Raw genomic sequence first — 25611 nt, forward strand, 5'->3', positions numbered from 1 at the left:
TTATGGTTTTATCATTTGAATCTAACCAACCATCCAGTAATTTAGCTTAATTATTTGCTCAACGTCAAATCAGAAGTCTATTTTCCCAAAATTAACTAATAAATAGCTCACCAAATTGTGTATAAATTGAAGGCATGCTGCACGTTAAATACAATAAAAATGAGCAGCGACACTCGAGAGAGAAACTCTTTGAAAACACCTAGTCTTCATGAAACCATTTCTGAAGTTGCACCTAACTCAGACTCAATATGGTCTAAGAAGAAGATATACAGAAGCTGGTTGTTGTTATGTTATGCTACTGGGCCAGTTGCATCAATGTCTAGAACTTACGTTCCGGCTGCCATTCAATCCATTGCTACCTTGGTAGGTAGAACCAGTCAAGGTGGTGTCTGTGCTCGTAGGGGAAATGACTGCTACGTGAAGTTTGGGACCAGCTGGGTCCATTCCACATCTTATGTGCTCTACTTAAAAGCTATTTCTACTGCCGTGGAGGGAGTTATAGCCATTCTTTTTATGGGAATAGCTGATTATTCCAATTACAGAAAAATTCTTTTGTGTGGTTCTATTTTGTTCTACGGATTGATTGCATTGCCATTTGCAGGTTTGACTGACAAGACCTATGCGACTATGACAGGTTTGTCGGTCCTCTATGCTCTTCTCAATGTTACAGACTGTGTCTACCAAATAACTGAAGGTTCTTACATTCCATTGTTCATGAGAGCAAGTTCCCCCAAAGGGGAAACTTCGGAAGAGGTCAGAAGAAACATCATCTTAAAGAGAGGTTCGACTGTAAGCGTGATGGGAATAGTTTTGGGAAACTGTGGTGGTTTGACTGCGTTGTTAATAGGAATCATCATCTCGTATGGGAGGGGTGGTCCAATTGCCAATGGTTACCATAATTTCCTACTTGCAATCACTATAGCAGGGTGTTTGACAGTAGTGTTTTCTATTATTTCTGCTTATTTTATTCCTAGCGTCCAGGCTAAACCAAAGCCGAAAGGCGAGTTCCTATTATTCTTAAGTATCAAAAGGTGTATATCCTTGTTGAAGAACATCACCAAATATCCACAGGCATTCATATACTGTATTTCCTGGGTGATCTGGAATGTGAGCTATTCCAACTTTTTGAGTGTGTTTGTTTTACTTTTCAGGTCTACCTTGGGAATTGGTAGTAGTGATGCGGAATATACTGTGTACACATTTATATCTTACATTGTGGCAAGCTTGGGGTCTTTAGGGTGGATGTTCCTTTATCCTAGAACGAAAATTACTATAAAACAGTGGGGGTATGGATTTTTTTTTGTTCAGGTATTCAGTAATTTCTGGGGAACTCTAGGGATCAACTCTAAGGTGAAGATTGGATTCAAACATAGATGGGAATTTTGGGTTTTCGAAGTTCTTTTTAATGCTAGTGGGTCTTCATTGAGGAGTATGAACAGAGCTGTTTATAGCACATTGCTACCAGAAGGAGATGAAGCCCAGTACTTTGGACTAGAAATTATGCTCGGGATCGCAACCGGCTGGATTGGCAGTTTGGTTAATGCCACTATTCAGGATAGAACCAATAATGACCGGTTTCCCTTCTTACCTAATATGTTTCTTGCGTTGATCGCCCTTGGATTGTATTCTATCTGTGACACAGAAAAAGGAATGAGAGATGTGGAAAAGTTAGTTGACGGAGATTCTGGATCTGGTTACGATTCAATTGAAAGTTCAAAATGAAGATGCGTACAAAACATATAATCACAAATACACAAGGTTGATAGCTAAATCAAGGCAGCCAACGTAATAATGGCCACACCAGTATAATAAAAGTGGGCGTTGTTCATCCCGTCTATGAGGTTGGCATAACTACTAGAAACTGAAATACTGGATGTAGAACTAGCTACCCTTGAGGAGCCCCCAGAAGTACTCGACGGGTTAGTAGAAGTTACTGGAGCGGCAATCAGCTCTGAAATCTCAGCTTCTTAAGATGAAGCGAAACTAGAACCAGAGCCAATAGCAGATCTGCCTCCGGTAATAGTGGTCTCTGCACTATTAGTTGAAGAAGATTATGTTCCAGAATCAGAAATAATCGTAGTAGCGGCGATGGAAGCAACACCTTGATCCACAACAGCATAGTTGGCAGTCATGAAAGTTTCACCACTTTGATAATAGAGGTTGACGATGACATCGCTACGATCCCTCTTCCTGACTTTAGAGTATTTTTTATATCCGGTAAGCTGAACTTGCTCAACTTCATCATCGGCTTCATCATCAGCTTCATCGTCAGCTTCATCGTCAGCATTATCTTTTGCAACCAACTCCTCCAATTTTAACATTTGAAGTTTATGTCTGAGATTTCTCTTGCTTTTATTTCTCACTGCATCGTCTTCACTGTCACTCTCACCATCATCATCATCGTTCTCGTGACCATCATGCGAATGTTGACTGGTGCTGCTGGCACCTAAGACATCGATTGAAGACGTTGTACCAAAAACAGAACCATAATTTCTAGTTGGCTGTTCAGAGCTGATATTGCTTGATCCAGCATATCTATCCCAATTACGGTTCTCTTGGAGTGTGCTTTCACTGAAATAGGCGGAATCTTCTACATCGTTCGGAGAAAGCTGCCATGACAGAACATTGTCATTGTTATCCTTTTCAACTGAGTAAATCACAACATCATTCTCGGTGTGATACAACTCTTCAGCAGGAATGGCAATTATATTTCCACCGGTCCTGATGTAAGTATGGTAAACCTTATTCCCCACGACCGCGTAATAAAACTTGGCGGTATAGTTATTATCATTGTTATAGCTGAAAAAAGCTGAAGAGTTAGAAGGTAGCTGGAAGTAGTAAACTCCATCATCTAAATCAGTGCTTGAAACCTCCTCACCGGCTGATACACAATCGACAATTTTGGCTGTGGCAGCCGAAATCAAAGCGGTTATGGAAATGGTTGCGAAATTTTTGTTAGCCTCGCTAAGAATCATTGGGAAGTTACTAGGGAAGAAGTGGTCAAATCCGCAGGAACTTGCCAATTTATTGCAAACCTTAAGATATATTGCAAATTTCTGGCTAGTAATTACCAACACCAGGCAAGCAAATATATGATACTAGGTTTCCTTGGTAGTGTGTATACAGAGATGATTATATTTTTGTGTTACGGGGAAATAAGATCTCCCATACATTAAATCGCAAATATCTGCAACATTTAAACGAAATTTTAACAGAGTCTTGTTGATGCATATAGGTATGGGTTGTGTGAGTGTTAATTTGATCAACATGCTCATCATGCAGAATTTCGGATTGACTTTTACAAGGTATAACTGATGCAGACCTTCCAGGTTATACTGACGATCTTCAACAAGCATCTGAGAGTAGTATTTCTAATATTGGTACCTCGAATATAGCAGGCAACCATCAAGGTGGTGGAGTATAATTCTAGGCATCGGTTTATATGGTATTCACCCTACTTTCCTCATTGAATAACGACGAAGAGTCGCAAATCGGGTATGAAAAAGGAAAATCTCAGATTTGTTTCAATATTTAACAGGTTCCAGAAACACATTTGGTTGCAAGAAAGCGCGCAGCGCGGTGCGAATAAGCTGGAGATGCGAGCTACTCCTTCGCAAACAGATCTTCAGGACTAATGAGCACTTGTAATGGTGATAGGAACAGATAACATTGTCTCTGTACTATGTTAAATCATCTCTACATCATTTGACAATCTGCCTGCTTTCTTGTAGATGCTTGCAGATGTCTGTTATTGTGATGGTTGCACCAGAGCGTTAAGCCGGTGGACAACTCTTTCCGCTTATAAAATGCGTTCAACGTGTGATATATTGCTGACATTTAGTCTCGCTAAGGATTGAACTAAAACTGGCCCATTAGCCACTGGTCCTTTTTATGCATTACAACAGAAAGTATATCTACAATTTCAAAAGTATTTATGAAATTCGAATGGTTCCTAAAGAAGATGGCATCTAAGCTGAGATATACAATAACTTGATCAGGCAAATGAAGACAATATCATGACAGAAATTCGGAATAGCCAAGCATTGACACGGGTTTGTGGACGGGTTGAATTCAAAATGTTATCCACAAAAGAGTGGATAACACTGCAAAGAATGAGTACCTGTTTTTTGAACCCACAGACTCGATGTAGAGACTTCTTATGAGAAGCTGCGGCACCTCTATCAACCAAAGCCTATTGATTCAATTTTTCCATTACGAAAAAATGCTCACAAGAGTAATAGCAGATCTCTCAACCAACCATGAAGTTCATATTGTGCTTTTTGTGGGCATCGTTGATTCTAGCATCTGACCTATCTCATTACTGTTACCACAAACCCCCTTTCACGGGTTACAAGTTCCAACTCGAAATACAGAAATCCGTCAGGTATATTCTTGTTTACTGCAATGACAATAAGCTATTGTTCAAATCGTCTTTGGGCTCCTTATCACAAAACTTCACAATTGGAAAAAATAACTTAACAATCCTTAGAACTTCAACAACAGTATTGCCCAATAAGCTCCTGGGATCTTTAATGTTGAACGATAAGTTTCTAACACCTTTGCTTTCAGATAATCTCCTCAAGTCTTGGATAGAGATCAACCACAACTTTGAACGAATTGTACATGTTCCTATCTTATCATCTCCTCAAATCGACAGCAAATATTACAACTTGGAAATATGAACAGGTGTTAACAAACAAGCTTTGCCCGAAAATGGCAACTTTTAGTTACCTTCTCAATGTATATTTGTGGTTTAAACAATTTTATCGTTTGTGAATGGCCGAATTGACTGTACAATCTTTTTTGGCTGCAGTTGCCAGTATTCCCGGAATAGCTGCTCTCAGTGGGATTGTTTGTTCCATTCCATTAGCACATGCATTGGTATCTCATTACATTCCAATGATGGTATTCAGGAAAAACGATAAACCAAACAATAGCTAGTTGGTGTATGTGAATGAAGGGTTACTTAGTCCATAAATTTGTAGATTATAGAACTTCTAGGAAGAATACGCCCGGCGATAGGTTCCACAACTGGGAACTTGAGTTTAGCATCTTTGGAAACAGGTGAAGTAGGTCTTTTCAATCCTGGCGATTTTGCAGACATTTGCTGTAGGCCAATTAGGGTCTTTCTTTTCAGCAACACGCTTGGCCCACCACTTTTTGGTACATGGGTAATGCTTTTAGTCTTTGTGAGTCCTAACGAACGTTGTTGTATCTTGATAGCTGGTGGTTTTGGTAAGCTGGACATACTTGGTGATCTTCTGATGGTAGTAGGAATAGACTCCTGTTTGATGGAATTTGACACCAGTGGAGAGTCACCTGATACTGGTTCCTTCTTGAGTAGTACCGAAATATACCTCTCGGATGTTCCGTTGAAGTCTATTATGTCCACCAACATTTTGTTTATCACATACTGCTTGCCCACTTCAAACAGTATGTTCTTGAAATCGCCCTTTACCAATTGCTCGTCTTCATTAAGGATTTCCACCTTGTTGTTGAACTCATAGTACCTCAAGAAGCCATCCACCCACTTCTTATCCTTCTGCACTAGTCTGTCGGAGTACAATATGGAGTATTCATGGACAATTGAGACCTCCATCGGCTTGCGCGATAGTTAATTTTATGATGCTGCGATTTTGTAGCGATATATTTACAAGTATATTTAATGGAATGGGAAGCCCAAAGAGCTCAACAATAATCTGGCCTGCTCATCAGTTCTGGCTGAGGTTTGAAGAGTAATATGAAATCCAAATAAATTCGGGAATAACTCTTGGAAGTTCTCGATCTCTGGAAAGAACTTAATGTCTTCTGGGCTTAAACCAAAGGAAATGTTTCCGTTATGATCACCAGATTTCTTGCTGATTCCTTGAAAAGTCCTGATTCTGGGCAAAACTAACTCTGTCAATGTGGACAAGAACTGGTGCATGTCTTCTCCAGTCAAGTGAACTTTACACCCACATGGTTTACCCTCTCTACACTTCCATTGGACAATGTTAGACTTATTGAAGATTCTTTTGGGCTTGACGTTGGTGATTTGAGCAATCTGAAGTCTAGACGATATGTTGAGCCAGCTGTCTTCTAAGGCCTCGCGGTTGTATAAGTTGATGTTTATACCCGTCAACTCTGGGATGTTTTTGGGTGCTATTGGTTTGATGTCTTTGGTGGCTCTGCTTAAACCTTTGGGCTTTCTCATTTTTCTGTATAACTTGTACGGGGAATCCGTGCCCCAGGATCTGTGTTTATTGCCATCGGTAGTCTCTTCACCATGAATGTATAATTGCAACATCAAATTGCTCTTGAGGTGAGCATCATAATAATCTCTAACTCTGTCTTGTCCAATGTTAGTTGGCTTGTAACCTGGAGATCTGATGTCGTCTTTGGGAAGTAATAACTCCTGTAACCCCGGCCTTAATGCAGCCTTATTTATGGGTACCAAGTGATGTACTGGCTCCACCGTACTGTATCCAGTTCTGTTTAACCTCGACACAGTACTGAAAAACCTGGTTCTATTCATGATATAGAGTATGTTAGGTCTGAAAATTTTTGGTGAAAAGGCTCGCGCGGGATGAGACTTACCCACCCGCAGTCTCAAAACTTCTTTTGATTACTCGTGTTACACTACTATGATTCTTGGAATACCTAATAGTTTTGAAGTGGAGGTCGATGTGGTCCGTCGGGTAGAGCTGGTAGATAGTAGTTCCCCCACTGTTATCAGGATAGATTCCAATGAGTTTGAAAGGCTCAATAATTCTTGTCGGCAAGATCTCCATTACTTGACCAGCAGATTTCAATCTGCCATAGACCTTCAAAATGATAAAGTGAAAAAAGTTATTACCATGGAAAAGGAACGTATACGACAAGAACAAGAGGAGCGACGCAGAAATCTAGAGGAGCAAGAGAAGAAGAGAAAAGAACAAGAAGAGCTAGCAAACAAACAACGTGAAGAAGAGCAGAAACGAGCAGAAGAACAAAGAAAGCTCGAGGAAGAACGTGAAAAAGCTCGAAAAGTAAAGGAGGAAATAGAAGAAAAACAGGCTAAAGAAAGAGAATTGAAAGAGGCCGCCGCAAATGAGTTTCAAGAGAAACAACGGAAACTTCAGGAAGCTGAAGCCAACAAGTCTGCTGATCTCGAGAAGCAGGTACTCGAGTACCAACAAAAAATCAAAGACATTAACATTAACATTAAGGAAAAGGTGAACAATGACAAAGACTTGAAGAAGTCTGTTGGGCCAATACGAAGAGCCATAAATCCTAAATTTGGCCAATTATCGAGCAGTGCTTCACAGTTGAACAGTATCACCAATGCCATAATAAACAGTGTCAATGATGTACAAAACCACCCGTTGGCATTTGCATTTATATTGAACTTTATTGCCAAAGCCATTGTTTCTCAAGCCGAAACCGAAATTGTGGTACAACAAAACGCAGCAGTACCTTTGGCAAGACTAACATTTAACTTGTTAAATGCTATCCCCCAGCTTAACGAATATTTAATGCCAAGATTGGTGAAAAAGTGTCCATTAGTTATAGGCTACACATGCCCGATCAACACTGAGGAAGGAAGATTAAGAATGGGTTGGAAAAGAAGTAAGTCAACTCAAAAATGGGAAGAGGCCGATAAATACGACGAGAGACTCGCTGGTATATTTTCGCTCTTCGCTGTCTTGACAACTTTGGATAGTAAAGATTATCCCATCTCTATGTCCTGGACCTGCCTCGCCAAAATAGGTAATTTGGATAAACTGTTACTTCAAAATGTTCACTTTTTCTGCTTGGCTAACTGGTGGGAAAGCTGTGGAAACTTCTTCTTGAGAACATATAAGAGCCAAGCAGTAAAATTGCTTAACGTTCTAGCATTTGAATTGACCAATGGCCAAAGGTTTCCAGCTGCCACCAGACTCAAGCTTTTGGGAGAAGAAGGTATCGGTCCAAACATACGAAGTTTGAAAGAGATGACGCCCTAAACTATTTACACATTCCGTACATTATATAGACTACACATACATAAACGAGACGAACTTTAAAAATCATTATCATCACTACTCTCATCCATATCCATATCAAGGTCACTGTCACTGTCAAGACCCCCATAGTTAACCTCTTTTCTGGACCTGGAGCTCTTTCTGGTTGGTTCATTACCTTCAATACCTCCTTTTGTGCTTTTGAGTGCTTTTGGAACTTTAGGTTTGGGTACAACTCTGACCTTTGAATTATTGGTTTTGATTCTTTTAATAAGAGGGTTTGACTTACCCGGCCTTTTCTTGTTTCCGCTAGACAAACGTTGTTTTATCAACCCCCTTAACTGAATCTGGAGCTCCTCAGAAATGTAGACTTTAGTAATGATTGCATGTGCTTCACTAGTGCTCAACAATGATGTAAAGAACTCTTTCGGAAGTTGGAGTTTTCCAGGCCAGCTTAAAGTTGGCCAGTTTTTGTGCTCACTGAACTCTTTGATAATTAACTGACAAAGTTCAGCAACACAATAGACGTTATTGACTTTTTGAGGATAGGGTCTTATGTCATATAAGGATTGCTCAATGGTGGCATCTCTGAATTGCTTAACTCTGCTAGCCAAGTAGTACAAAAGTGAAATATTCTCAGAGTTTAAAAGATTATGCAAGCAGAACATTAAAACCTCAAGAGCAAAAGTGTATGCTTTCAATGTGTCTTGTTCTTGAGCAAATTTTGGGTTATGACTTAGCATATGAATCAAAATGGCTAATGACTTTTCGAATTTGATGGACTTTTTTGATTGCAGTTTTTTGATCATTGATTTAATCCATGTTTGTGCAGTTAATGATAAATCGTCATCTACCTCATTATTCATGAAAAATACTAAGTTCAAAAACCTTTCATTTATCTCATCTTTGGATAAATACATCTGTAAGGCTTTCAAGAATTCTGACCTCACACTTCGATTTTCATCTTGAACTAAGAGTACTAACTTGTTGAGAATATCCACGCCAAAACTTTCACCAAACTTAGAGTGCCTTGCTAATTCGAGTAAGCTTAGACCTCCCTCTAATCTCAACCTCAGTCGATAGGCCATAGGGGTAGGGACTTCTTTGACAATTTCACCACCATTTATAACCAACATCACAAATAGTTTAATTATAGGCTTGGAAGTATCAACAAATTGTTGTTCATCGACTTCCCGTTCTGTCAACAGCTTTAATCTGTTTGTAAAAATCTTCAAAACAAGCAACTTATTAACCAATGACTGATATTGAGAAGGGTTCTCCTGTAAAATTGAGTCACTGATGAAAGATTCATCATTAACTATATCTTCAGTTATTTCACCATTCGAAAGTAAAATAGATTTTATCAAAGTAGCAGATATGTCACTAATACTTTCTTCAACAACTTGCGCATGAACTAAAAGTAGGCCGGCAAGAAAAGCCAAATGGGTAGGAAGTAAGGAGGAGTGGATATCCAAAGGAAGAATCTCTTCAGAAACTTGAGCACAAAGTAGTACTTTTTTAGGACTAAACCCTATCAATTTGATGGCAAATTCAGCTTCCCTAGGTGACCCATGAATCGATAACTTTTCTAATAGTAATCCAAATTCTTTATCTTTTGGGAATGCAGTTGGAATTTTCTTTACCGTATGATACAAAGTTTTCAAATTATGGGCTCTGGTGGATGGTATTGTTTCAGAATCCTTAATAGTATCAACTAAATCAATAATATGGCTAGTAAAGACAGCTGGTACGGTTTCTGAAACGTTTGCCAAAAGGTCTTTTGAGACAGGGTTCCATTTGTGCGTACTATCTTTCGAAAACTTGAGTAGTTCGACAATGTTGGATTTGTTGTATATGATCAAAGATGATCTGAAAAGCAACAATTTAAATACAGACACCATATCCGTGGTCGATACAGCATTCTTCTCTTCATCAACTCGAATACTCTTTGGGTTGCTCAATTTTGTCAACAACTCCTTAATAGAGTTCTTAACCAACAAGAAATCAGAATTAGAAGAAACCGCCTGCCTGATCAAATATAAGAATCGAAAGTTTTTTAACTTGAAGAATCTTTCTAAACATGAGAAGCTATTCAATCCATCTGATATTGATTCGCTAAACCACTTGGCGACTTTTTCAAGCTTGTTGACTAAGATCAGTCTCTCCTCATTTGACTGCTTCTTCGTGCTTTCGGATACGTTTTCCTTCTCGTCCGCAAAAGTACCAATCTTAGCGTAGTCTTCACACAACTTTACAAAAGTTTCCATAACTTCAGCGCTTCTTTGTTGCCTTTTATTTATGGCTTCAAAGGCTTGCATGCTCTTTTCGTTAAGATTTTGGAATATTTGACAAATTCTGTTAACTCTTTGTGTAGTACTCTCAGAAAGGGGAAATAATTTCTCGAAAAGACATACATCCAATGTTGAATTAATATCCTTATCGTCAATATAGATTAAGGACAAAAGTTGGTTGGGGATTTGTTTGAAGGAGGACTCCTCCAATTCACTTTCCTCTTTATTCTTTCCACCAAAATCAATTACTTGGTTGTTGACAATAGAACCAAAGTATTGGTTGCACCGGTTACTTAATGTCACAATTGCTTGTTTTCTGATATCTGAGTTTCTTTCTCGAATCAATTGACTCAATATTTCCATTGTATCTTTATTGAATATTCTAGTAAAGCTCTCGAATGGGACCTTTTCGATTGAAATACAACTGGCAAGCCGAACCTTTTCATCCGAATCCAATAAGCATTTGTTCAACCCACGACAAAGCTCTGTGGTCACTTCTGAAGTCAAACTGGATGCATTATTTATTATCATCGGAACTTGTTCAACCCATTTGCACCTTACACTAGAAGACACATCTAAGGTTTTTTTAAGCCATAAATTCCAGGTTTCTCTGTAGTTGATAATGAAGTTTTGGGATGAACCTGAAGAGCCAATCATCTGACCAATGGCGTCAGTAGCGAGAATCCTGACGGTCTCATCATCAGCATTGAGTTCTTCTTCAATAAGTCCCATCACAGATTGCAATAGACCAGGTACATAACACCATATATGAATGGACAATTTATGAATTCTCTTCAAAGCCTCGATAGCTTTCATGTTAATCATTTTACTGGTAGAGTCTTGCTTAAAGTGATCCATTTGCTGTGAGGTCTCGTACAACATTTCCGAGAAATACTGAGCTATTTGCCGTGACATGCTATCAGCGTTAGCTTCACATATACTGACTGAAAACTTGAAACCTGGGTTGGAGATTTTCTTGCTTGAAGTAATATTGGAGGTATTGGGGTTGTTGGTCAAAAGCTTGTCTAGGACTAGCTTCAACACATTATGGGGTAATACTTCTGCCTCAGCCATTATCTCTGAAAGGATATCGCAAATCAAGGGTTCAAGCCTATGTGGAAAATCCTTATTCGATAAGTCATAGAATACATTGAAAGCAGTTTCAATTAACTGTTCCGAATCAGCCACATCAGCAATTAAGACCACAGATCTCACCTCAGCAAGTCTCTTCAAAAGGTAGCATTGTTGCTGGAAGTATAAGTTATGAGTATCAGACAACTTCTTGAATTGATTAAAGAAAGCTTTGAAAATTGATGATATTTCAACAGACGTGAACGGGGCGTCCGGGGCATAGACTCTCAAGATGTCAGCAAGTGCACAGCAAACGTATGCTTGTACTCCACTATTAGAACTTTTCAAGAGCTTGGGGTTCACGAGATCTTGTTTGATATGATCAAAGGATTTCAAATCTGGGTTCTCTTGATCAATGGTACTTAACTCTTCGCTCAATTGCTGGAGTCTTTTGACGAGATCCTTGGTGGCGATTGGATTTTGTGGTGTTGATATTATCAGTTTAGAGAACGTCAACTTTGACTTTGGAGGGGTTTCTCCCAGTAAAGCCATCTTCAAATAGGTATGCAGATTCGGTTTAATGAGTAGTTTTACGCGTCTATTTACGTTTCCTACGAAAAGCTCATTCTTTACGTGTACTGATCATATGCAACACTAAATGATGGCTTGAATCCAACATGAAGGGATACCTACAAAATCTGGAGATGCCAGTATAGTTACCGATGTACTCGAGGTTTGCTTGTCCTAAATTGTAACCTATAAAGAAAACATTCTAATTTTGCTAGGCAGCTTGCAGCCATGTATCGTAAGGCTCGTTTTTTAGTGAGCTAGCTTTGAGAATTTACAATTATCTACAACATCATGGGAACCAGCTATCAGATAGAAGAGACATATAGAGTTCAAAACATCAAGGTGGATGTGCTCAAGTTCTCTTTGCCACTCTCTTACTTCAATGACGATTATTCTGGTCAGGAAATCCTGGTGTTTGCAACCTTATGCCAAAAATTCGACCCTGAGGTGACGGACCTTCTTCCGAAAGTCCCAAAAGTTGTCACATTCATTCAGGGTGGTCCAGGATACCCCTGTCTGCCACCAGCTACAAATATTCCGTACACAAACATCTTCATCGACAGAGGGTACCAAGTTCTTTACATGGACCAGAGAGGTACTGGATTAAGTACCCCCATCAATTCCACTAGCTTCCCTCAATTGATACCCAAGACCAGTGAACTGGAGGTAAACTATGTGGTAAAGCAACTACACTATATATTGAACTTTACTGGTGCTTCCATTGTTGAAGACCTTGAAAGAATCAGGGAAATCTTATTGAAGACTCGCAAATGGTCAATAAGCGGACAATCATTTGGTGGATTCTGTTCATTCATCTACTTATCCAAATATCCAAATTCCATTAAGGAGTCTTTCATTACAGGTGGAGTTCCTCCTATTAACCATGGTCCTGATGATGTCTACCGCTCAACCTATAAACGTGCCAAAGAGAGAAATATTCATTACTACTCTAAGTACCCTCAAGATGTCACTAAAGTTAATACGATCTTGACTTATTTATCCACAAACAAAACCAGTTTACCAGACGGAGGTAACTTGTCTGTTGAAAGGTTTCAGCAGATGGGATTGAACTTTGGTCAACATGGAGGAACAGACAAGATTCATTCTCTTGTACAGTACTTCTACAACGACTTGAAAATGTTCGGGGCGCCATCCTTCAACACTTTGACCAGTGTTTTGAACCTGTTGCACTTTGACACCAACGTTATCTATGCATTGTTTCAGGAATCTATTTACTGTGATGGAAATAATCCTCAAGTCAAGACATCCAACTGGTCTGCTGATAGACTCAGATACTTACCAGAAAATACCAGTTTTGTTTTCCAGGAAGGTAGGGAAGAGCCTACGTTTTTCACTACTGAAATGGTGTATAAATCCATGTACAACGACTATGTTGAGTTGCGTCCTTTCAAAGGTTTGGCTTTTGCACTTCATTTAAACACCCAATGGCCAAAGCTTTACGATATTGAGACCTTGAGGACCCTTACGTTTGAAAAGGTTCCTATTGTTGGGGCTGTTTACGTTCACGACTTGTATGTGGATTTTGATCTTAGTAGAAAAGTTTTGGAAGACACTTTTGGAGGCAGAAACTTTAGAGCTTTTATGACCAGTGAATTCTTCCATGGTGGATATCTTAAAGACCCTCAAAGAGTTATGGGGACATTATTCAAGCTCTTAGAATCCGAGGTTGATTAGGCAAAAAAACACCATAAAATTTGTATATATCTATGTATAGGCCCTAAAAGTAGTTGCTAGGCACTAGGCCCACTCTATGCTCTTGTTCATTCATTCCAACCAACCAAATACCTTGATTATCACCTTCCATGAAATCATGGAATTCAAATATAATTTCAATATGGTCGCCCTTTCGGAATGACATATCTCCTGGCTCGACACCCTCGAAGTCATGTTTGGCTTCAAATTTTCTTCTCTCTGATGACGGCTCCAAAACAAGCACTTTATCAAAAAACTCTGTGAATTCATCAAGTTTGTGCGTAATACTTGAAGTTTTAAAGTTATCACCGGGAGGAATAATATTGGCATTGAGAGGAGCTGTAATAGGAGCTATCCCGATGCTGTTCTTGGAGGCATTATAAACCTTCACAAGTTTGGGGTTTCCCTTTTTAGTATCTTCCACTAGCTGCGACGTCGATATTGATTGCATGCTGACTGATCTACTATCAAAATCGTCGTCATCACCGTCAAGATTATCAAGATCTTCCTTGTCGCTCATTATACTATCAGACTCATAGGAATCGTCCAGTTCCAGTTCATTTGACCTTGATTTTGCTTCAAATCCTCCTGCAACAGAAAGAGGGCTCTTTGGTGAAGCAATTGAAGGTGTGGATGGTAACGAAGTTAGTACACCAAGCCTTGGCGTAGCAGAAAAAATCTGTTGTCTGGCTGTATTTTGTCTAGGAGGTAAAGGAGGTGGAAGAGGATTATTTTCTTCAACAATGATTGGCAAATCTGGAATTTTGGGTATTTTGGAGGGAAAGTACGTTTCTGACCGAAAAGAATTAGGATTGTGGTATTCCAAAAAGGCATTGAGCTGGTCTGCGATCAAATGTCCGTTGAATATACCGTTGCCTTTATCCACCTTCAAATTGAAGGTCTTTTCTGTCATCTTATTGGTAACCTTATTCCACATCTTGGTTGCTTTCAGGGTTTTGTCTTCGTCATCAATCTCTTGGTTTATCAACTCTGGGTTCTTTTCTTGGATAATGGTTATAAAAGTCTCTAGTTGTAACCTTACAGGTGTCATAGCATTTTCCCAGGCATCCGTAATCGTATTATAATCGTTGTCATCTTTTCCATCGAAATACCCATAGTAAGTAGTAAAATATTTGATAGTGTCATAAATGCTTTTCAAAGTATCGTATTGCTTGAAAAATATAATCTTAGAAATGGAGTCAATGAACTCCTCCAAAAGTAGAAGAACATGGGGTAAGATGGTTTTAGTCTTATCATCTAGTTTTTCAAAAGTATACTTGACCTGATTCAACTTCTTCTCCAAAGTAACCATTTGTTTTTGTTCCTTATCGTCCAACTGACTAGTCTTCTTCATTAGTTTTTCGAGTTTCTTATGAGTATTCTCGTACTCGTACTGCTTTTTATTTCTTTTGGAAATAAGCTTAAGTGTACCTTTCAAGTAATCATTCATTTCGATCACCCTGAGCTTATTTTCCTGGTAAAATAGATCCCAGTCATCCAATGTCTTAGACGTTAATCTGTCCACAGACACCATATAGTTGTAGATCTGCTCATTAATGGCTGGTACCTCGAAATCCATTTCCTTGGGATGGACCATAGGAGTTTCAGATTCCGCTTGAAGCTTATCAAATTCGTGGTAGAACTCTTGAATACCTTCAAAATGCAAGGACCCAGCCCCAATCAACTTACTGAATAATTCCACACCCTTCATATGAGACTTGAAAAGCTTTGGGATACCAGCATTAGCCATTCGGTGGATTTGACTTAGGATGTATTTCATAGCTTTTATGGACCTTTTGATATCATGTTGATATTGAGATATGAGTTCATCATCACTATCGTAAGTCTTTTTTTTGAATGTATTCTTCACGTTCGAGACATTGGAACCAATGGACGTGGAAATTGAGTTTCCAAAGTGTGTAAGGTTGTTCTTAATCTTGTCCGGAGCAACCGTATTCTTTATTCTCTCGACAGACATACTGAATACAGATGCGCTGCGGTTGGTTGTGATCAATTTAGTGAGAAATTGAGACAAAATTTAGGAAGTTGCGGTAGCTGCGAAACCATAAGAAGCAAGTATTTTTATTAACTACGGAACTAACTATTCCTTCACTTAAGCCCAAAGAAGGGTGATATACTCCCAGCCTTTTAACTTAGGGTATTCTGGTTCAGGATAAAGTTCAATATCCCTGAAAATACTCTTCAAGTCAACCTTTTTGGGGTCCTTTAATTTGGTCTTCTTGATGAGTTTGTATCCAAAATAAAGAATAATGGACAACGGAATGATAAAGTACGCTCCAAAGAAAGAACCAAAGTCAAATTGACCGTGGATAAAGTTGGTGAATCCACCTGTCAACAAGAAAAGCACCGAGAAGAATAAGGAAAACCACGAAGCGAAAACTGTTCCCTTGAACTTGTAGGGTAAGAGTTTTCTGCTGTATCCTTGAGCTTTGAAAGCTCTGGTCATTCCAATGTGGTTAACAGAGATTAGAATCCAATTCAAAAGAAGATTTGACGAAGTAATACTTTGGAACCAAGAGAACACAGTTTTAGATCCGGAACTGACTGACATATAAGCCAATGGAATGAAAGCACAAGCAAAAGTGACTCCTACCCATGGTAATCCGTGTTTGTTAACTTTTAAGAAAAGCTTTGGTGCTTGACCCTTCGCAGCTAAAGCGAATAAAGTTCTTGAAGCTTTGATAATACCAATATTAGCCGCACTAAAAGCAGAAGTACAAACAATAGCATTGATGTAATGAGGCAATACCTTCACTTGCCCTTGCATAGCGACTACAAATGGCGAGGCTGCTGCAGTTCCATTAGGCGACGCAATTGTTTCGTTATTCGATGGGACGATCAACGTCAACACGAAAACAGTGAGAAGGTAAAGAGTAAACACTCTGTAAAATACTCTCTTTGCGGCCCTGTAAATTGCTCTTCTTGGGAATTCAGCTTCCCCAGACAATAAACCAATGGCCTGCACACCTCCGTAAGCATAAACCACAGAGGAAACCGTTTTCCAAAAGGCTGCAAAATTTCCCAAACTACCTGTAGTGTACTTTGCATTGAATGGGCCTGGATCTTTCCAGTATCTGAATCCAATTCTATCACCAGTTCCACCCAAGTCAATAACAAGACCGGTAACTATCAATATGACAATCAAAGAAAGCTTCAAGATTCCAAACACAAATTCAATCTCTCCATACCATCTTACGTTGTAAACGTTGGTAGCTATACAGGCTACCCCAAAGATAGTAATAAAGATAGCTGGACTCAAGTCGGTCCAATATTGCACCACCACGGCAGCAGCAGAAAGTTCACTGGGCATAATCGAGGAATATATATCAGTCCACCCCATCATAAATCCAAGTGCATCGTCAACAAAATGTTCAGAATGTCTGACATAACCACTGGTTACAGGCATAAAACAAGCACATTCAGTAATACACATTTGACTAGCACCGACAACAAGACCCACGAGAATATAAGCTAAAAGCATTCCAACCGGACCAGTGGTAGCCAAAGTACCACCAGAGGAAAGAAATAAACCGGTTCCAAATACCCCCACAAGCGTAATCATTCCCAAATGCCTGGAAGTAAGGGACTTACTTAACGTTCTTTCATGGCGAAAGTGGTCAAAGTACTCCCCTGCGTCGCTTTCATTTTCCTTTAAGGAACCAACATCTTCTTGGGTTGCATAAACAACCTGATGTTTATCTTTCTCTTGACCACTGACCACTGAAGCAGACATATTCTAAAGTCAAATGTAATTAGTTGCCCCAAGAAGGAGAGGATATTAAGATCAATTTATACCAAAAAAGATTTTTCACCTGTGGCATCTTCCGAGATCTTCACAATATATGCTATGGCTTATCAGAAACTTTGAAACCTGGATAAGCCGGTTTTGCGACAGGGTCCTCGATCGTATCTATGGGTATTACATACTATCTTCACGCCGTCCACTAAGCACCTAAGTTTATTCACTTCCATCTCGTGCGTCTTTGGTACACGTCCATTGTTCTACGTGGTGGTAAAGATCATGTCTAGCACCAACCAAAACTGTGGAAATCGTGGTACTGAGCCCAGGAAGTTAATTTTTTTGTCGCGATATCTCTTTCAAATCACTGTGGCCTCACTTGTGGAATAAGACATTCCGCATGTAGAGAGCGCTTAATGTGGAGAAACAAGGCGATTCTTTAAGTCCACTAAATGCTGCATGAAACTTCCAAGTGTTTCAGTTGTTTCCTAGTGATCGGCCCTTTCAAAAGCTTACAAAAGAAAAAAAGTATATGAGCCTTGTAAATTGATATCCACAATAAAACTACGCTAAAATCACAATTAGTGGAAGTTATAAGAACTAAAATGTTCCTTTGTTTTAAGCCCAAATAAGGGTGATCAACTCCCACCCCTTTAACTTCGGGTACTCCGGTTCAGGATAAAGTTCAATATCCTTGAAAATACTCTTCAAGTCAACCTTTTTGGGGTCCTGAAACTTAGTTCTTTTGATAATCTTGTATCCACCGTAAAGAATAATGGAGAATGGAATGATAAAGTACGCTCCAAAGAAAGAACCAAAGTCAAATTGACCGTGGATAAAGTTGGTGAATCCACCTGTCAACAAGAAAAGCACCGAGAAGAATAAGGAAAACCACGAAGCGAAAACTGTTCCCTTGAACTTGTAGGGTAAGAGTTCTCTGCTGTATCCTTGAGCTTTGAAAGCCCTCATCATTCCAATGTGGTTGACGGAGATAAGAATCCAGTTCAAAAGAGTATTTGAAGAAGTGATATTTTGGAACCAAGAGAACACAGTATCAGAACCGGAACTGACTGACATATAAGCCAATGGAATGAAAGCACAAGCAAAAGTGACACCCACCCATGGTAATCCATGTTTGTTAACTTTTAAGAATATCTTTGGTGCTTGACCCTTTGCAGCCAATGCGAATAAAGTTCTTGAAGCTTTGATAATGTTCAAGTTTCCAGCACTAAAAGCAGAAGTACAAACAATAGCATTGATGTAATGAGGCAATACCTTCACTTGCCCTTGCATAGCGACTACAAATGGCGAGGCTGCTGCAGTTCCATTAGGCGACGCAATTGTTTCGTTATTCGATGGGACGATCAACGTCAACACGAAAACAGTGAGAAGGTAAAGAGTAAACACTCTGTAAAATACTCTCTTTGCGGCCCTGAAGATTGCTCTTCTTGGATGTTCGGCTTCACCAGACAATAAACCAATGGCTTGTACACCTGCGTAAGCATAAACAACAGAACTAAGGGCTTTCCAGAAACCAGCAAAGTGTCCCAAACTACCAGTTGTGTACTTTTCCACAAATGGACCAGGGTCTTTCCAGTATCTGAATCCAATTCTGTCCCCAGTTCCACCCAAGTCAATAACAAGACCGGTTACTATCAATATGACAATCAAAGTAAGCTTCAAGATTCCAAAAACAAATTCAATTTCACCGTACCACCTCACATTATAAGCATTGGTGGCAATACAAGCAATAGCAAAAATAGTGATAAAGATAGCTGGACTCAAATCGGTCCAATATTGCACCACCACGGCAGCAGCAGAAAGCTCATTTGGAATACATGATGAATAAATGTCAGTCCACCCCATCATAAATCCAAGAGCCTCATCAACAAAATGTTCAGAATGTCTAACGTAACCACTGGTGACGGGCATAAAACAAGCACATTCGGTGATACACATTTGGTTAGCACCGACAACGAGACCGACAACAAGATAGGCAAGTAGAATTCCAACGGGCCCAGCGTTGGCTAAGGTACCACCAGAAGAAAGGAACAAACCGGTTCCAAAGACCCCTACAAGTGTAATCATTCCCAAATGTCTGGAATTAAGAGCCTTACTTAACGTTCTTTCATGATGGAGATGATCGAAATACTCATCACCTGAATCACTGGCATTATCGTTCAAGGAACCGATATCAGCTTCGGTTGCATAAACGACTGGCTGTTTCTTCTCTTTTTCTTGGCTACTAAGTATGGAAGCAGACATTTTTCTAATTGGAAATTTCTATACTACCGGCATAAGAGGGAGGTCAACACTTTATAACTGATAAGAACAATCCTGCTTACGGGGAATTATTGGAAACCTTCCACAATCACTGCTCCCACCTTCTCGATCCGGAAATTTGAGCTTGATAGGAAAACTCTCCGATTTTTGCCATGCGGCTCTGTTTTTGCATGTATTGCCTTGTAACTTACATAAGAATATTTTATTAGGCTACCTTGCATTCGGTCTACGGCGATTGATTCATGATTGTTAACGGGTACACTCAACACTCTCTGTCTAAACTGAATAAAGGATATCTAACTTATAAGAGTTTGGGTGGCAGCTAATGTTTGGGGTAGGTGTTTCATTGCTCAACTATGCGTACGATAAGTTGTTCATAATATTGAAAATCGCGATAAGGAAGAACCGATTGCAGATCCTCATGTCAATCTAAATGTCGTGCAATACATGAGAAACTCAAAAAAGTAACTGAGTGAGGTTCTTGCGCCCTGAATTTTTTCATCCCTCTTCGTAGCATACTCTCATATCTCCGTTGACCCATTTAACTTATGTACGTGGTGTGGATTATTTTCTAGTAATTGTCGTGTCTCCTTTTTTAACAGCATGGTGGATTCGAGAAACGTGGTTTCAGCTTCTGTCGTCGTCCATTGCATAACTGTGGATAATCTGTCAATTCTCGGGTTTTTGCGACATCCTGCTTATAAATATTGCAGGGGCTATCTCAACCCAATACAATAACAGCAGAGACTGGGGCCGATTTCAGTGCCCACACTTTTACTGACCTGATTTCTTTTGCATTTATCTTGCCACTACCCTTATTACATTACATTCGACAACTACTAATAGCTGTGAATGTAATTTGTATTTTACCTCATACCCAATAATTTGAAACTGTGGTTGAGGCTTATGTTAAAATATAACAACCCTGCGCAATATAAGGTTACATTTTTGCAGAAAGATAACAAAAAAGGGTCAACAAAAATAATTCGTTAAAGTACGACTTGAAAAATGGAACTTTCGTTTGGCTAGCAGCTCTTCGCCTCGAGTTGAAAAATATTTTTAACCAATGGTCAAATTTGGCAGGGAGACTTTCCTCAAGCCAGGTAGATCTTTGCCGGAGACTTTTCTCCAACCCATGGGTAAATCTTCATCGGAGACTTTTCTCCAACCCATGGGTAAATCTTCATCGGAGACTTTTCTCCAACCCATGGGTAAATCTTCATCGGGGACTTTTCTCATTGTTGTCTGCCTTTCGTCCACTCTCTTCAAAGATGTTGGTGTATTCAAGTGCGGAGCAAACCGGCACACAATTCGTCCTTTTTTAAAAACGAGTGGCTTATCTGCCGGTATGCCATTATAGCTTCAGTGAACTCTGCTGATGAAAAACTAACAGCTTTATAGAGATAACTTGAAGACCTGAGGCTTATTGTTCCCTCAGAGGTCAAAATGCTATTACCTACCTTGCACTCTATTACTAGTTGACAAGGAAAGACTAGCATTACTACTCTCTTTTTTCATCTCTACTGATTTCTTCTTCTCTTCTAACAATAGGTAGGAGAATGATATTTTAGATACACTGGAAGAATCCTAATTGGAGGGTTTTCGAGCTATGTTGTAATTTGTTATATCCATGCTGAAGTTGCCTTTGCCTACAGATGTCAGCGAATTCTCAGATTTCGACATTTGTGGACTTGGCTTTCCTTTGATAAAACTCTTCGCAAATATCAATTTCTAAACTGCGACAAGAATGTAGTCATCAGGATCCCCTATGTTGTCTAAGTGCCTTAATTTCCCCATTTTGGCAACCATCAAAGCTCAAAAACTTGGTGGTAGCTTTTATTTTTTGTATCAGGATACCCTTTTGAACCCGCTTTTAGTAATTTTTTTAGAAAACAAATACACATCTCTACTAGAACGGTGAAAATCGATGCCGAAACCTTAGAGCTACTGTATACAATTGTAGCTCCAGTAGCGATCTTCTCCAAGGAAACTGGAGTGGTTTTGAAATGTGTTGATTTTTTTGTTGAAAATTACCAGATTTGGGTGCAAAAGGGCACTTCTAAAACATACACTCAGGAATATTTTCACACATTTGAGCTTAGACCACCACACTAACCATAAACATGGAAGCTATAAATATCTTAATGAACTCCCAGCTTCTGTTTATCTCTTCATCACCTAAAACAAGTTCTACCTTTGATTCAGTCTAATAACATTGACAATGAGATTATCTACTATCCTTACTTTAGCCCTTACCTCCAAGTTTGTTTTCAGTGCCCCAGTTGAAAAAGTCAAGAGGGAAGATGGTTTAGACGTTCCTGATGAAGCCATAATTGCTGTATATCCTATTGACGAGTACAAACAACCATTTTACGCTGAAGCCGATGGTCAAAACTATGTTGTCATTCTCAATACCACTGCTTTAGGTGAAGCTGATCTTGCCAAAAGAGATGCTGACGCTTTCAGTTGGAACTACAGATTAAAGTGGCAGCCAATTTCCAAGAGAGACGCAGATGCTGATGCTGATGCTGACGCTTTCAGTTGGAACTACAGATTGAAGTGGCAGCCAATTTCCAAGAGAGACGCTGATGCTGATGCTGATGCTGATGCTGATGCTTTCAGTTGGAATTACAGATTAAAGTGGCAGCCAATCTCTTGAGCCAAGGGTTTTTAGTTTGGTTTGGGATCTTCTTAGGTTCCCGCTCTTGTACGTTTCACTTTTCAATTGTTTTTTGTATTCTAAATGAATGCTTTTTAAGCTAAACGTAGATTTGAGAGGGCCTTGCACCATCAGAGTAAATTATTTTATAGCGACTGTGTGGGGTTGAATTGAATATACCAATAAAACATCTTGAACATTCTAAGATTACTATTAGTTCAAGATGCTCAATTATTCAACTTCTGTCAATCTTGCAAAACATACCGCATTCAAATTTTCGCATCCATTTTTATCTAAACATCAACCTCTCTATTTCGACTCTTACCTACTTACAAAGTGTAACTGCATTCTACAAAACTGACATACTACCAAGGATTTCGGTTTATCGACTGCAAACCCCTTTCTACAATCTCATTTGAACCCCTCTATATTACATTTACTAAATAAGTTAAATCATTCTTCATTGGGTTCTCCTGAGGAAGAATTTGCTCTTCTTTTGCTCTGGTGGGGGTGCGTATTGTTGAGCATAAGGATCGTATTGAGTATCATTGTAAATCACGTGGTCGTTACGAGATGACTCAGAAGAGGCTGCTTTTACCTCAGAATGAGCTTCGTGATCATCACGTCCGCTGTAAAGCTTCTTACTCGCTCCGCGACCAGCAACAAAGCACATCCACAAGAAGCTCAACAACAAACAGGCGACAGCAGCCCAGGTTATTCCAAACATCACAGAGCTGACACTGCTAGTGAAACCAGCCTTGTTAAAAGCGTTTCTTCCCTTGATATGAGCAGCAGTGTTGAGCGCAGCACCTGCAGTGGTGAATAATAAGGAAACACCAGCTGCAATAGAACCCAAGATACCGGTTATAAATCCCAGGAGACAGCAGGATAATACGGTTGGAATAATAGCAAGAATTGCAAACACAATTCCAATCAAGAAGAAAGCGTAAGCAAATCTTGATAAATAGTAGTACGTTTTTCTGTGCTTGATGAATTCCTGGGGTAGGTTCTCAGCAGAGCCAAAGTTATCTTTTGGAGAGTAGGGAAAAGCAGCCTTCGTGCTTGTGCAGTCATAGTTTCTACCATTCTGTTCTCCACAAAGAGAATACAAGGTCCATCTGGCCTTATCCCAAGGTGCATTAAAACTACTGGAGTCGACTTCACTCCAGTAAAATTTTCCTAGCACACCCGAAGGGTTGGCACCTGCTAAGTTGACAAAGAACAACAATAAAGCAGCACCAAGTAATAAAATAACGGGGACAAACGTGAATACTCTTCTTAACATAATGTAAATAATTGAAATTTTGAAAAGATAGGGTCGGGTGCAAGCTTGAATTTATAATTTCAGAAAACACGCACTAACTTGGTTGCTTAGCCTTGCATAGTCACACAAGCATTATAAAAGTGAAATTTTGGGTACAAGGCTCAAACAAACATATTTCTACAAACGGTTGTTTTGCTAAATTGCTTCTATTTTGGATGGGTCATTTCCAGCAATAGCCTCGTTGCGGCAGACAAAACGTTATGTAAGCAATCACCCTAATCCTCACCCTGCGAAAATAAAATTTTCCGTCTCACCACTTGGTTCATGTATAAGGTTTCCTAAATTGGTATGAGATAAGACTGATAATACTTTGAATACCCAGTACATTCGTGCTAGCACATTGATAAGAAACTATTGAACCTTAACTACCATCCTTGGTACCATCCCAACATTGCTTAGTTTGGAAACGCATGGCTGTTGAAGTATAATAAGCATCAACACTTATATTTCATAACGGGGTGATGTCAGCGAAAAGTTTACCTAATCTAGTAGAGTCAATTAAGTTGGACTCTGCAGCCACCCCACCGAATTCTAAGACAGATAACCCGAAAGCCTTGCCAAGGGAATTCCTCCCGGCCGATGCAGGTGATAAACTGGAACCTTCTGACCCTGAGGATGATAGTACTGGGAAATTACCCCAAACCCTGGGGGATTATAAGGCAGATGGGAAAGTCTTGTACGAGGGAGCCAATGGAGTCATTGTTAAAGGGGTTGACAAAGTCACCAACGAGCTAGTTGTGTTAAAGACAGTTAAGAAACGTTCTCTGGAAACGGCACCAAACTATCAAGCTGCCGTTATGAGAGAGTACAATTTATTAAAGCCATTGAAGAACAAGAATATCATAACGATTTTGGATCTTTGCAGAAATAAAGACACCGATGAGCTTTACTTTGTTTTGCCTTATTATCCTCAAGGCGATTTATTGGACTTTTTGTCAGTTCTTCGGAAGAATAAGAAAACCATCAATTCGAATTTGAAGGACTCAATGTTCAAGCAGATCGTGTGTGGAGTCAAATATCTCCATCAGAATCAGGTGGCTCATCGTGACTTGAAACCAGAAAACTTTCTTATCAGCGACTCAGGGGACATTAAGATCAGTGATTTTGGATACTCGATTGATTTAAAACGACTTGACGAAGAGTTTTGGAATTCTTCCAACCCGGTTCTAATTTGTGGAACAAACTCATTCAAAGCTCCTGAAATCTTCCAATGCGATAAATTGTTGAAGGAAGGTGAAAGCATGGAAAAGGTGAAACAGCTAATGGACTTCAAAGCACTTGATTATTGGGCGTTGGGAATAGTTTACATTCAACTTTACTTGATGATAATGCCCTGGAAGACTGCCGACTTTAATGACCCTAACTTCAGGCACTACAAGGCTAATTTCCCCGGATCTGACAACTTGATTTCTAACTTGAACAAAGACTTGGAGAATAGTAATGCCAACTATAAATTGAACCCATCTCTCAATGTCTTCAAAGACTTGCATTATGGTGCCAGATTCTATATATTCAAACTACTCCACCCTTCAAATTCCAAGCGGCTCACGGCGGAACAACTATTGAAATCAGACTGGATGACCCAATCATATGCTAACCCAAAAGAACTCCTAACCCTTAAGAAATCCATCTAACAATCACTACAATCACAACTTTCCCTGATAAAACTCTGTACTGTGTAAACTAGGTAGTATATCAATTCAAAGTGTATGAATATAAGTTACGAAGCAAATGGCAGTAAGGAATATTTAAAGGGATAAATACGTCCAGGGAAAGGGGAACGTTGTACAAGTAGATGGGTGGTGAGGAAATCTGATTAGGCACCACAGTATCTGACGTAATAGGGTTGCTACCCGAGGAAGCCTTTGGTTTTCTTCTTGGTTTGGATGAGGGTCTCATGAGTGAAGAATATGTATTCTCAAAAGATTCTGGACGTGATTTTGCAGCATTAACGGTTGTTAAGGCTACCAAGTTCAACC

The 25611-nt window shown here is 39.5% G+C and overlaps 10 protein-coding genes across 10 annotated transcripts; 3 read left to right on the plus strand and 7 right to left on the minus strand. All coding sequences in view use genetic code 12, as the record gives it.

Moving 5' to 3' along the window:
• Positions 1 to 159: 159 nt before the first annotated feature.
• PSN45_002963 (uncharacterized protein) lies at positions 160 to 1722 on the plus strand (the record flags this gene model as incomplete). The annotated part of the gene is made up of 2 exons (XM_066157975.1): positions 160 to 1238; positions 1317 to 1722. 2 exons carry the CDS (start codon positions 160 to 162, stop codon positions 1720 to 1722), a joined length of 1485 nt encoding a protein of 494 aa, XP_066014072.1.
• A 329-nt stretch (positions 1723 to 2051) lies between these two features.
• PSN45_002964 (uncharacterized protein) lies at positions 2052 to 2975 on the minus strand (the record flags this gene model as incomplete). Its single annotated transcript, XM_066157976.1, has 1 exon — positions 2052 to 2975. The coding sequence occupies one exon, from the start codon at positions 2973 to 2975 to the stop codon at positions 2052 to 2054; it is 924 nt and encodes a 307-aa protein (XP_066014073.1).
• Positions 2976 to 4966: 1991 nt separating this feature from the next.
• PSN45_002965 (uncharacterized protein) lies at positions 4967 to 5599 on the minus strand (the record flags this gene model as incomplete). The annotated part of the gene is made up of 1 exon (XM_006683630.2): positions 4967 to 5599. One exon carries the CDS (start codon positions 5597 to 5599, stop codon positions 4967 to 4969), a length of 633 nt encoding a protein of 210 aa, XP_006683693.1.
• Positions 5600 to 5662: 63 nt separating this feature from the next.
• mrpl7 (mitochondrial 54S ribosomal protein uL5m) lies at positions 5663 to 6514 on the minus strand (the record flags this gene model as incomplete). The annotated part of the gene is made up of 1 exon (XM_006683959.1): positions 5663 to 6514. The coding sequence occupies one exon, from the start codon at positions 6512 to 6514 to the stop codon at positions 5663 to 5665; it is 852 nt and encodes a 283-aa protein (XP_006684022.1).
• A 1506-nt stretch (positions 6515 to 8020) lies between these two features.
• Positions 8021 to 11875, minus strand: PDS5 (Sister chromatid cohesion protein pds5; the record flags this gene model as incomplete). The annotated part of the gene is made up of 1 exon (XM_006683629.1): positions 8021 to 11875. One exon carries the CDS (start codon positions 11873 to 11875, stop codon positions 8021 to 8023), a length of 3855 nt encoding a protein of 1284 aa, XP_006683692.1.
• Positions 11876 to 13631: 1756 nt separating this feature from the next.
• On the minus strand, positions 13632 to 15584 carry PSN45_002968 (uncharacterized protein; the record flags this gene model as incomplete). The annotated part of the gene is made up of 1 exon (XM_066157977.1): positions 13632 to 15584. One exon carries the CDS (start codon positions 15582 to 15584, stop codon positions 13632 to 13634), a length of 1953 nt encoding a protein of 650 aa, XP_066014074.1.
• Positions 15585 to 15719: 135 nt separating this feature from the next.
• PSN45_002969 (uncharacterized protein) lies at positions 15720 to 17360 on the minus strand (the record flags this gene model as incomplete). Its single annotated transcript, XM_066157978.1, has 1 exon — positions 15720 to 17360. The coding sequence occupies one exon, from the start codon at positions 17358 to 17360 to the stop codon at positions 15720 to 15722; it is 1641 nt and encodes a 546-aa protein (XP_066014075.1).
• A 624-nt stretch (positions 17361 to 17984) lies between these two features.
• Positions 17985 to 19631, minus strand: PSN45_002970 (uncharacterized protein; the record flags this gene model as incomplete). The annotated part of the gene is made up of 1 exon (XM_006683625.2): positions 17985 to 19631. The coding sequence occupies one exon, from the start codon at positions 19629 to 19631 to the stop codon at positions 17985 to 17987; it is 1647 nt and encodes a 548-aa protein (XP_006683688.2).
• A 2239-nt stretch (positions 19632 to 21870) lies between these two features.
• PSN45_002971 (uncharacterized protein) lies at positions 21871 to 22525 on the plus strand (the record flags this gene model as incomplete). Its single annotated transcript, XM_006683622.2, has 2 exons — positions 21871 to 22270; positions 22515 to 22525. The coding sequence occupies 2 exons, from the start codon at positions 21871 to 21873 to the stop codon at positions 22523 to 22525; spliced, it is 411 nt and encodes a 136-aa protein (XP_006683685.2).
• Positions 22526 to 24093: 1568 nt separating this feature from the next.
• Positions 24094 to 25266, plus strand: PSN45_002972 (serine/threonine protein kinase; the record flags this gene model as incomplete). Its single annotated transcript, XM_006683954.2, has 1 exon — positions 24094 to 25266. The coding sequence occupies one exon, from the start codon at positions 24094 to 24096 to the stop codon at positions 25264 to 25266; it is 1173 nt and encodes a 390-aa protein (XP_006684017.1).
• Positions 25267 to 25611: the final 345 nt, after the last annotated feature.

Source organism: Yamadazyma tenuis, chromosome 3, assembly GCF_029203305.1.
Source record: "Yamadazyma tenuis chromosome 3, complete sequence".
In the NCBI taxonomy this organism is placed as follows: Eukaryota; Fungi; Ascomycota; class Pichiomycetes; order Serinales; family Debaryomycetaceae; genus Yamadazyma; species Yamadazyma tenuis.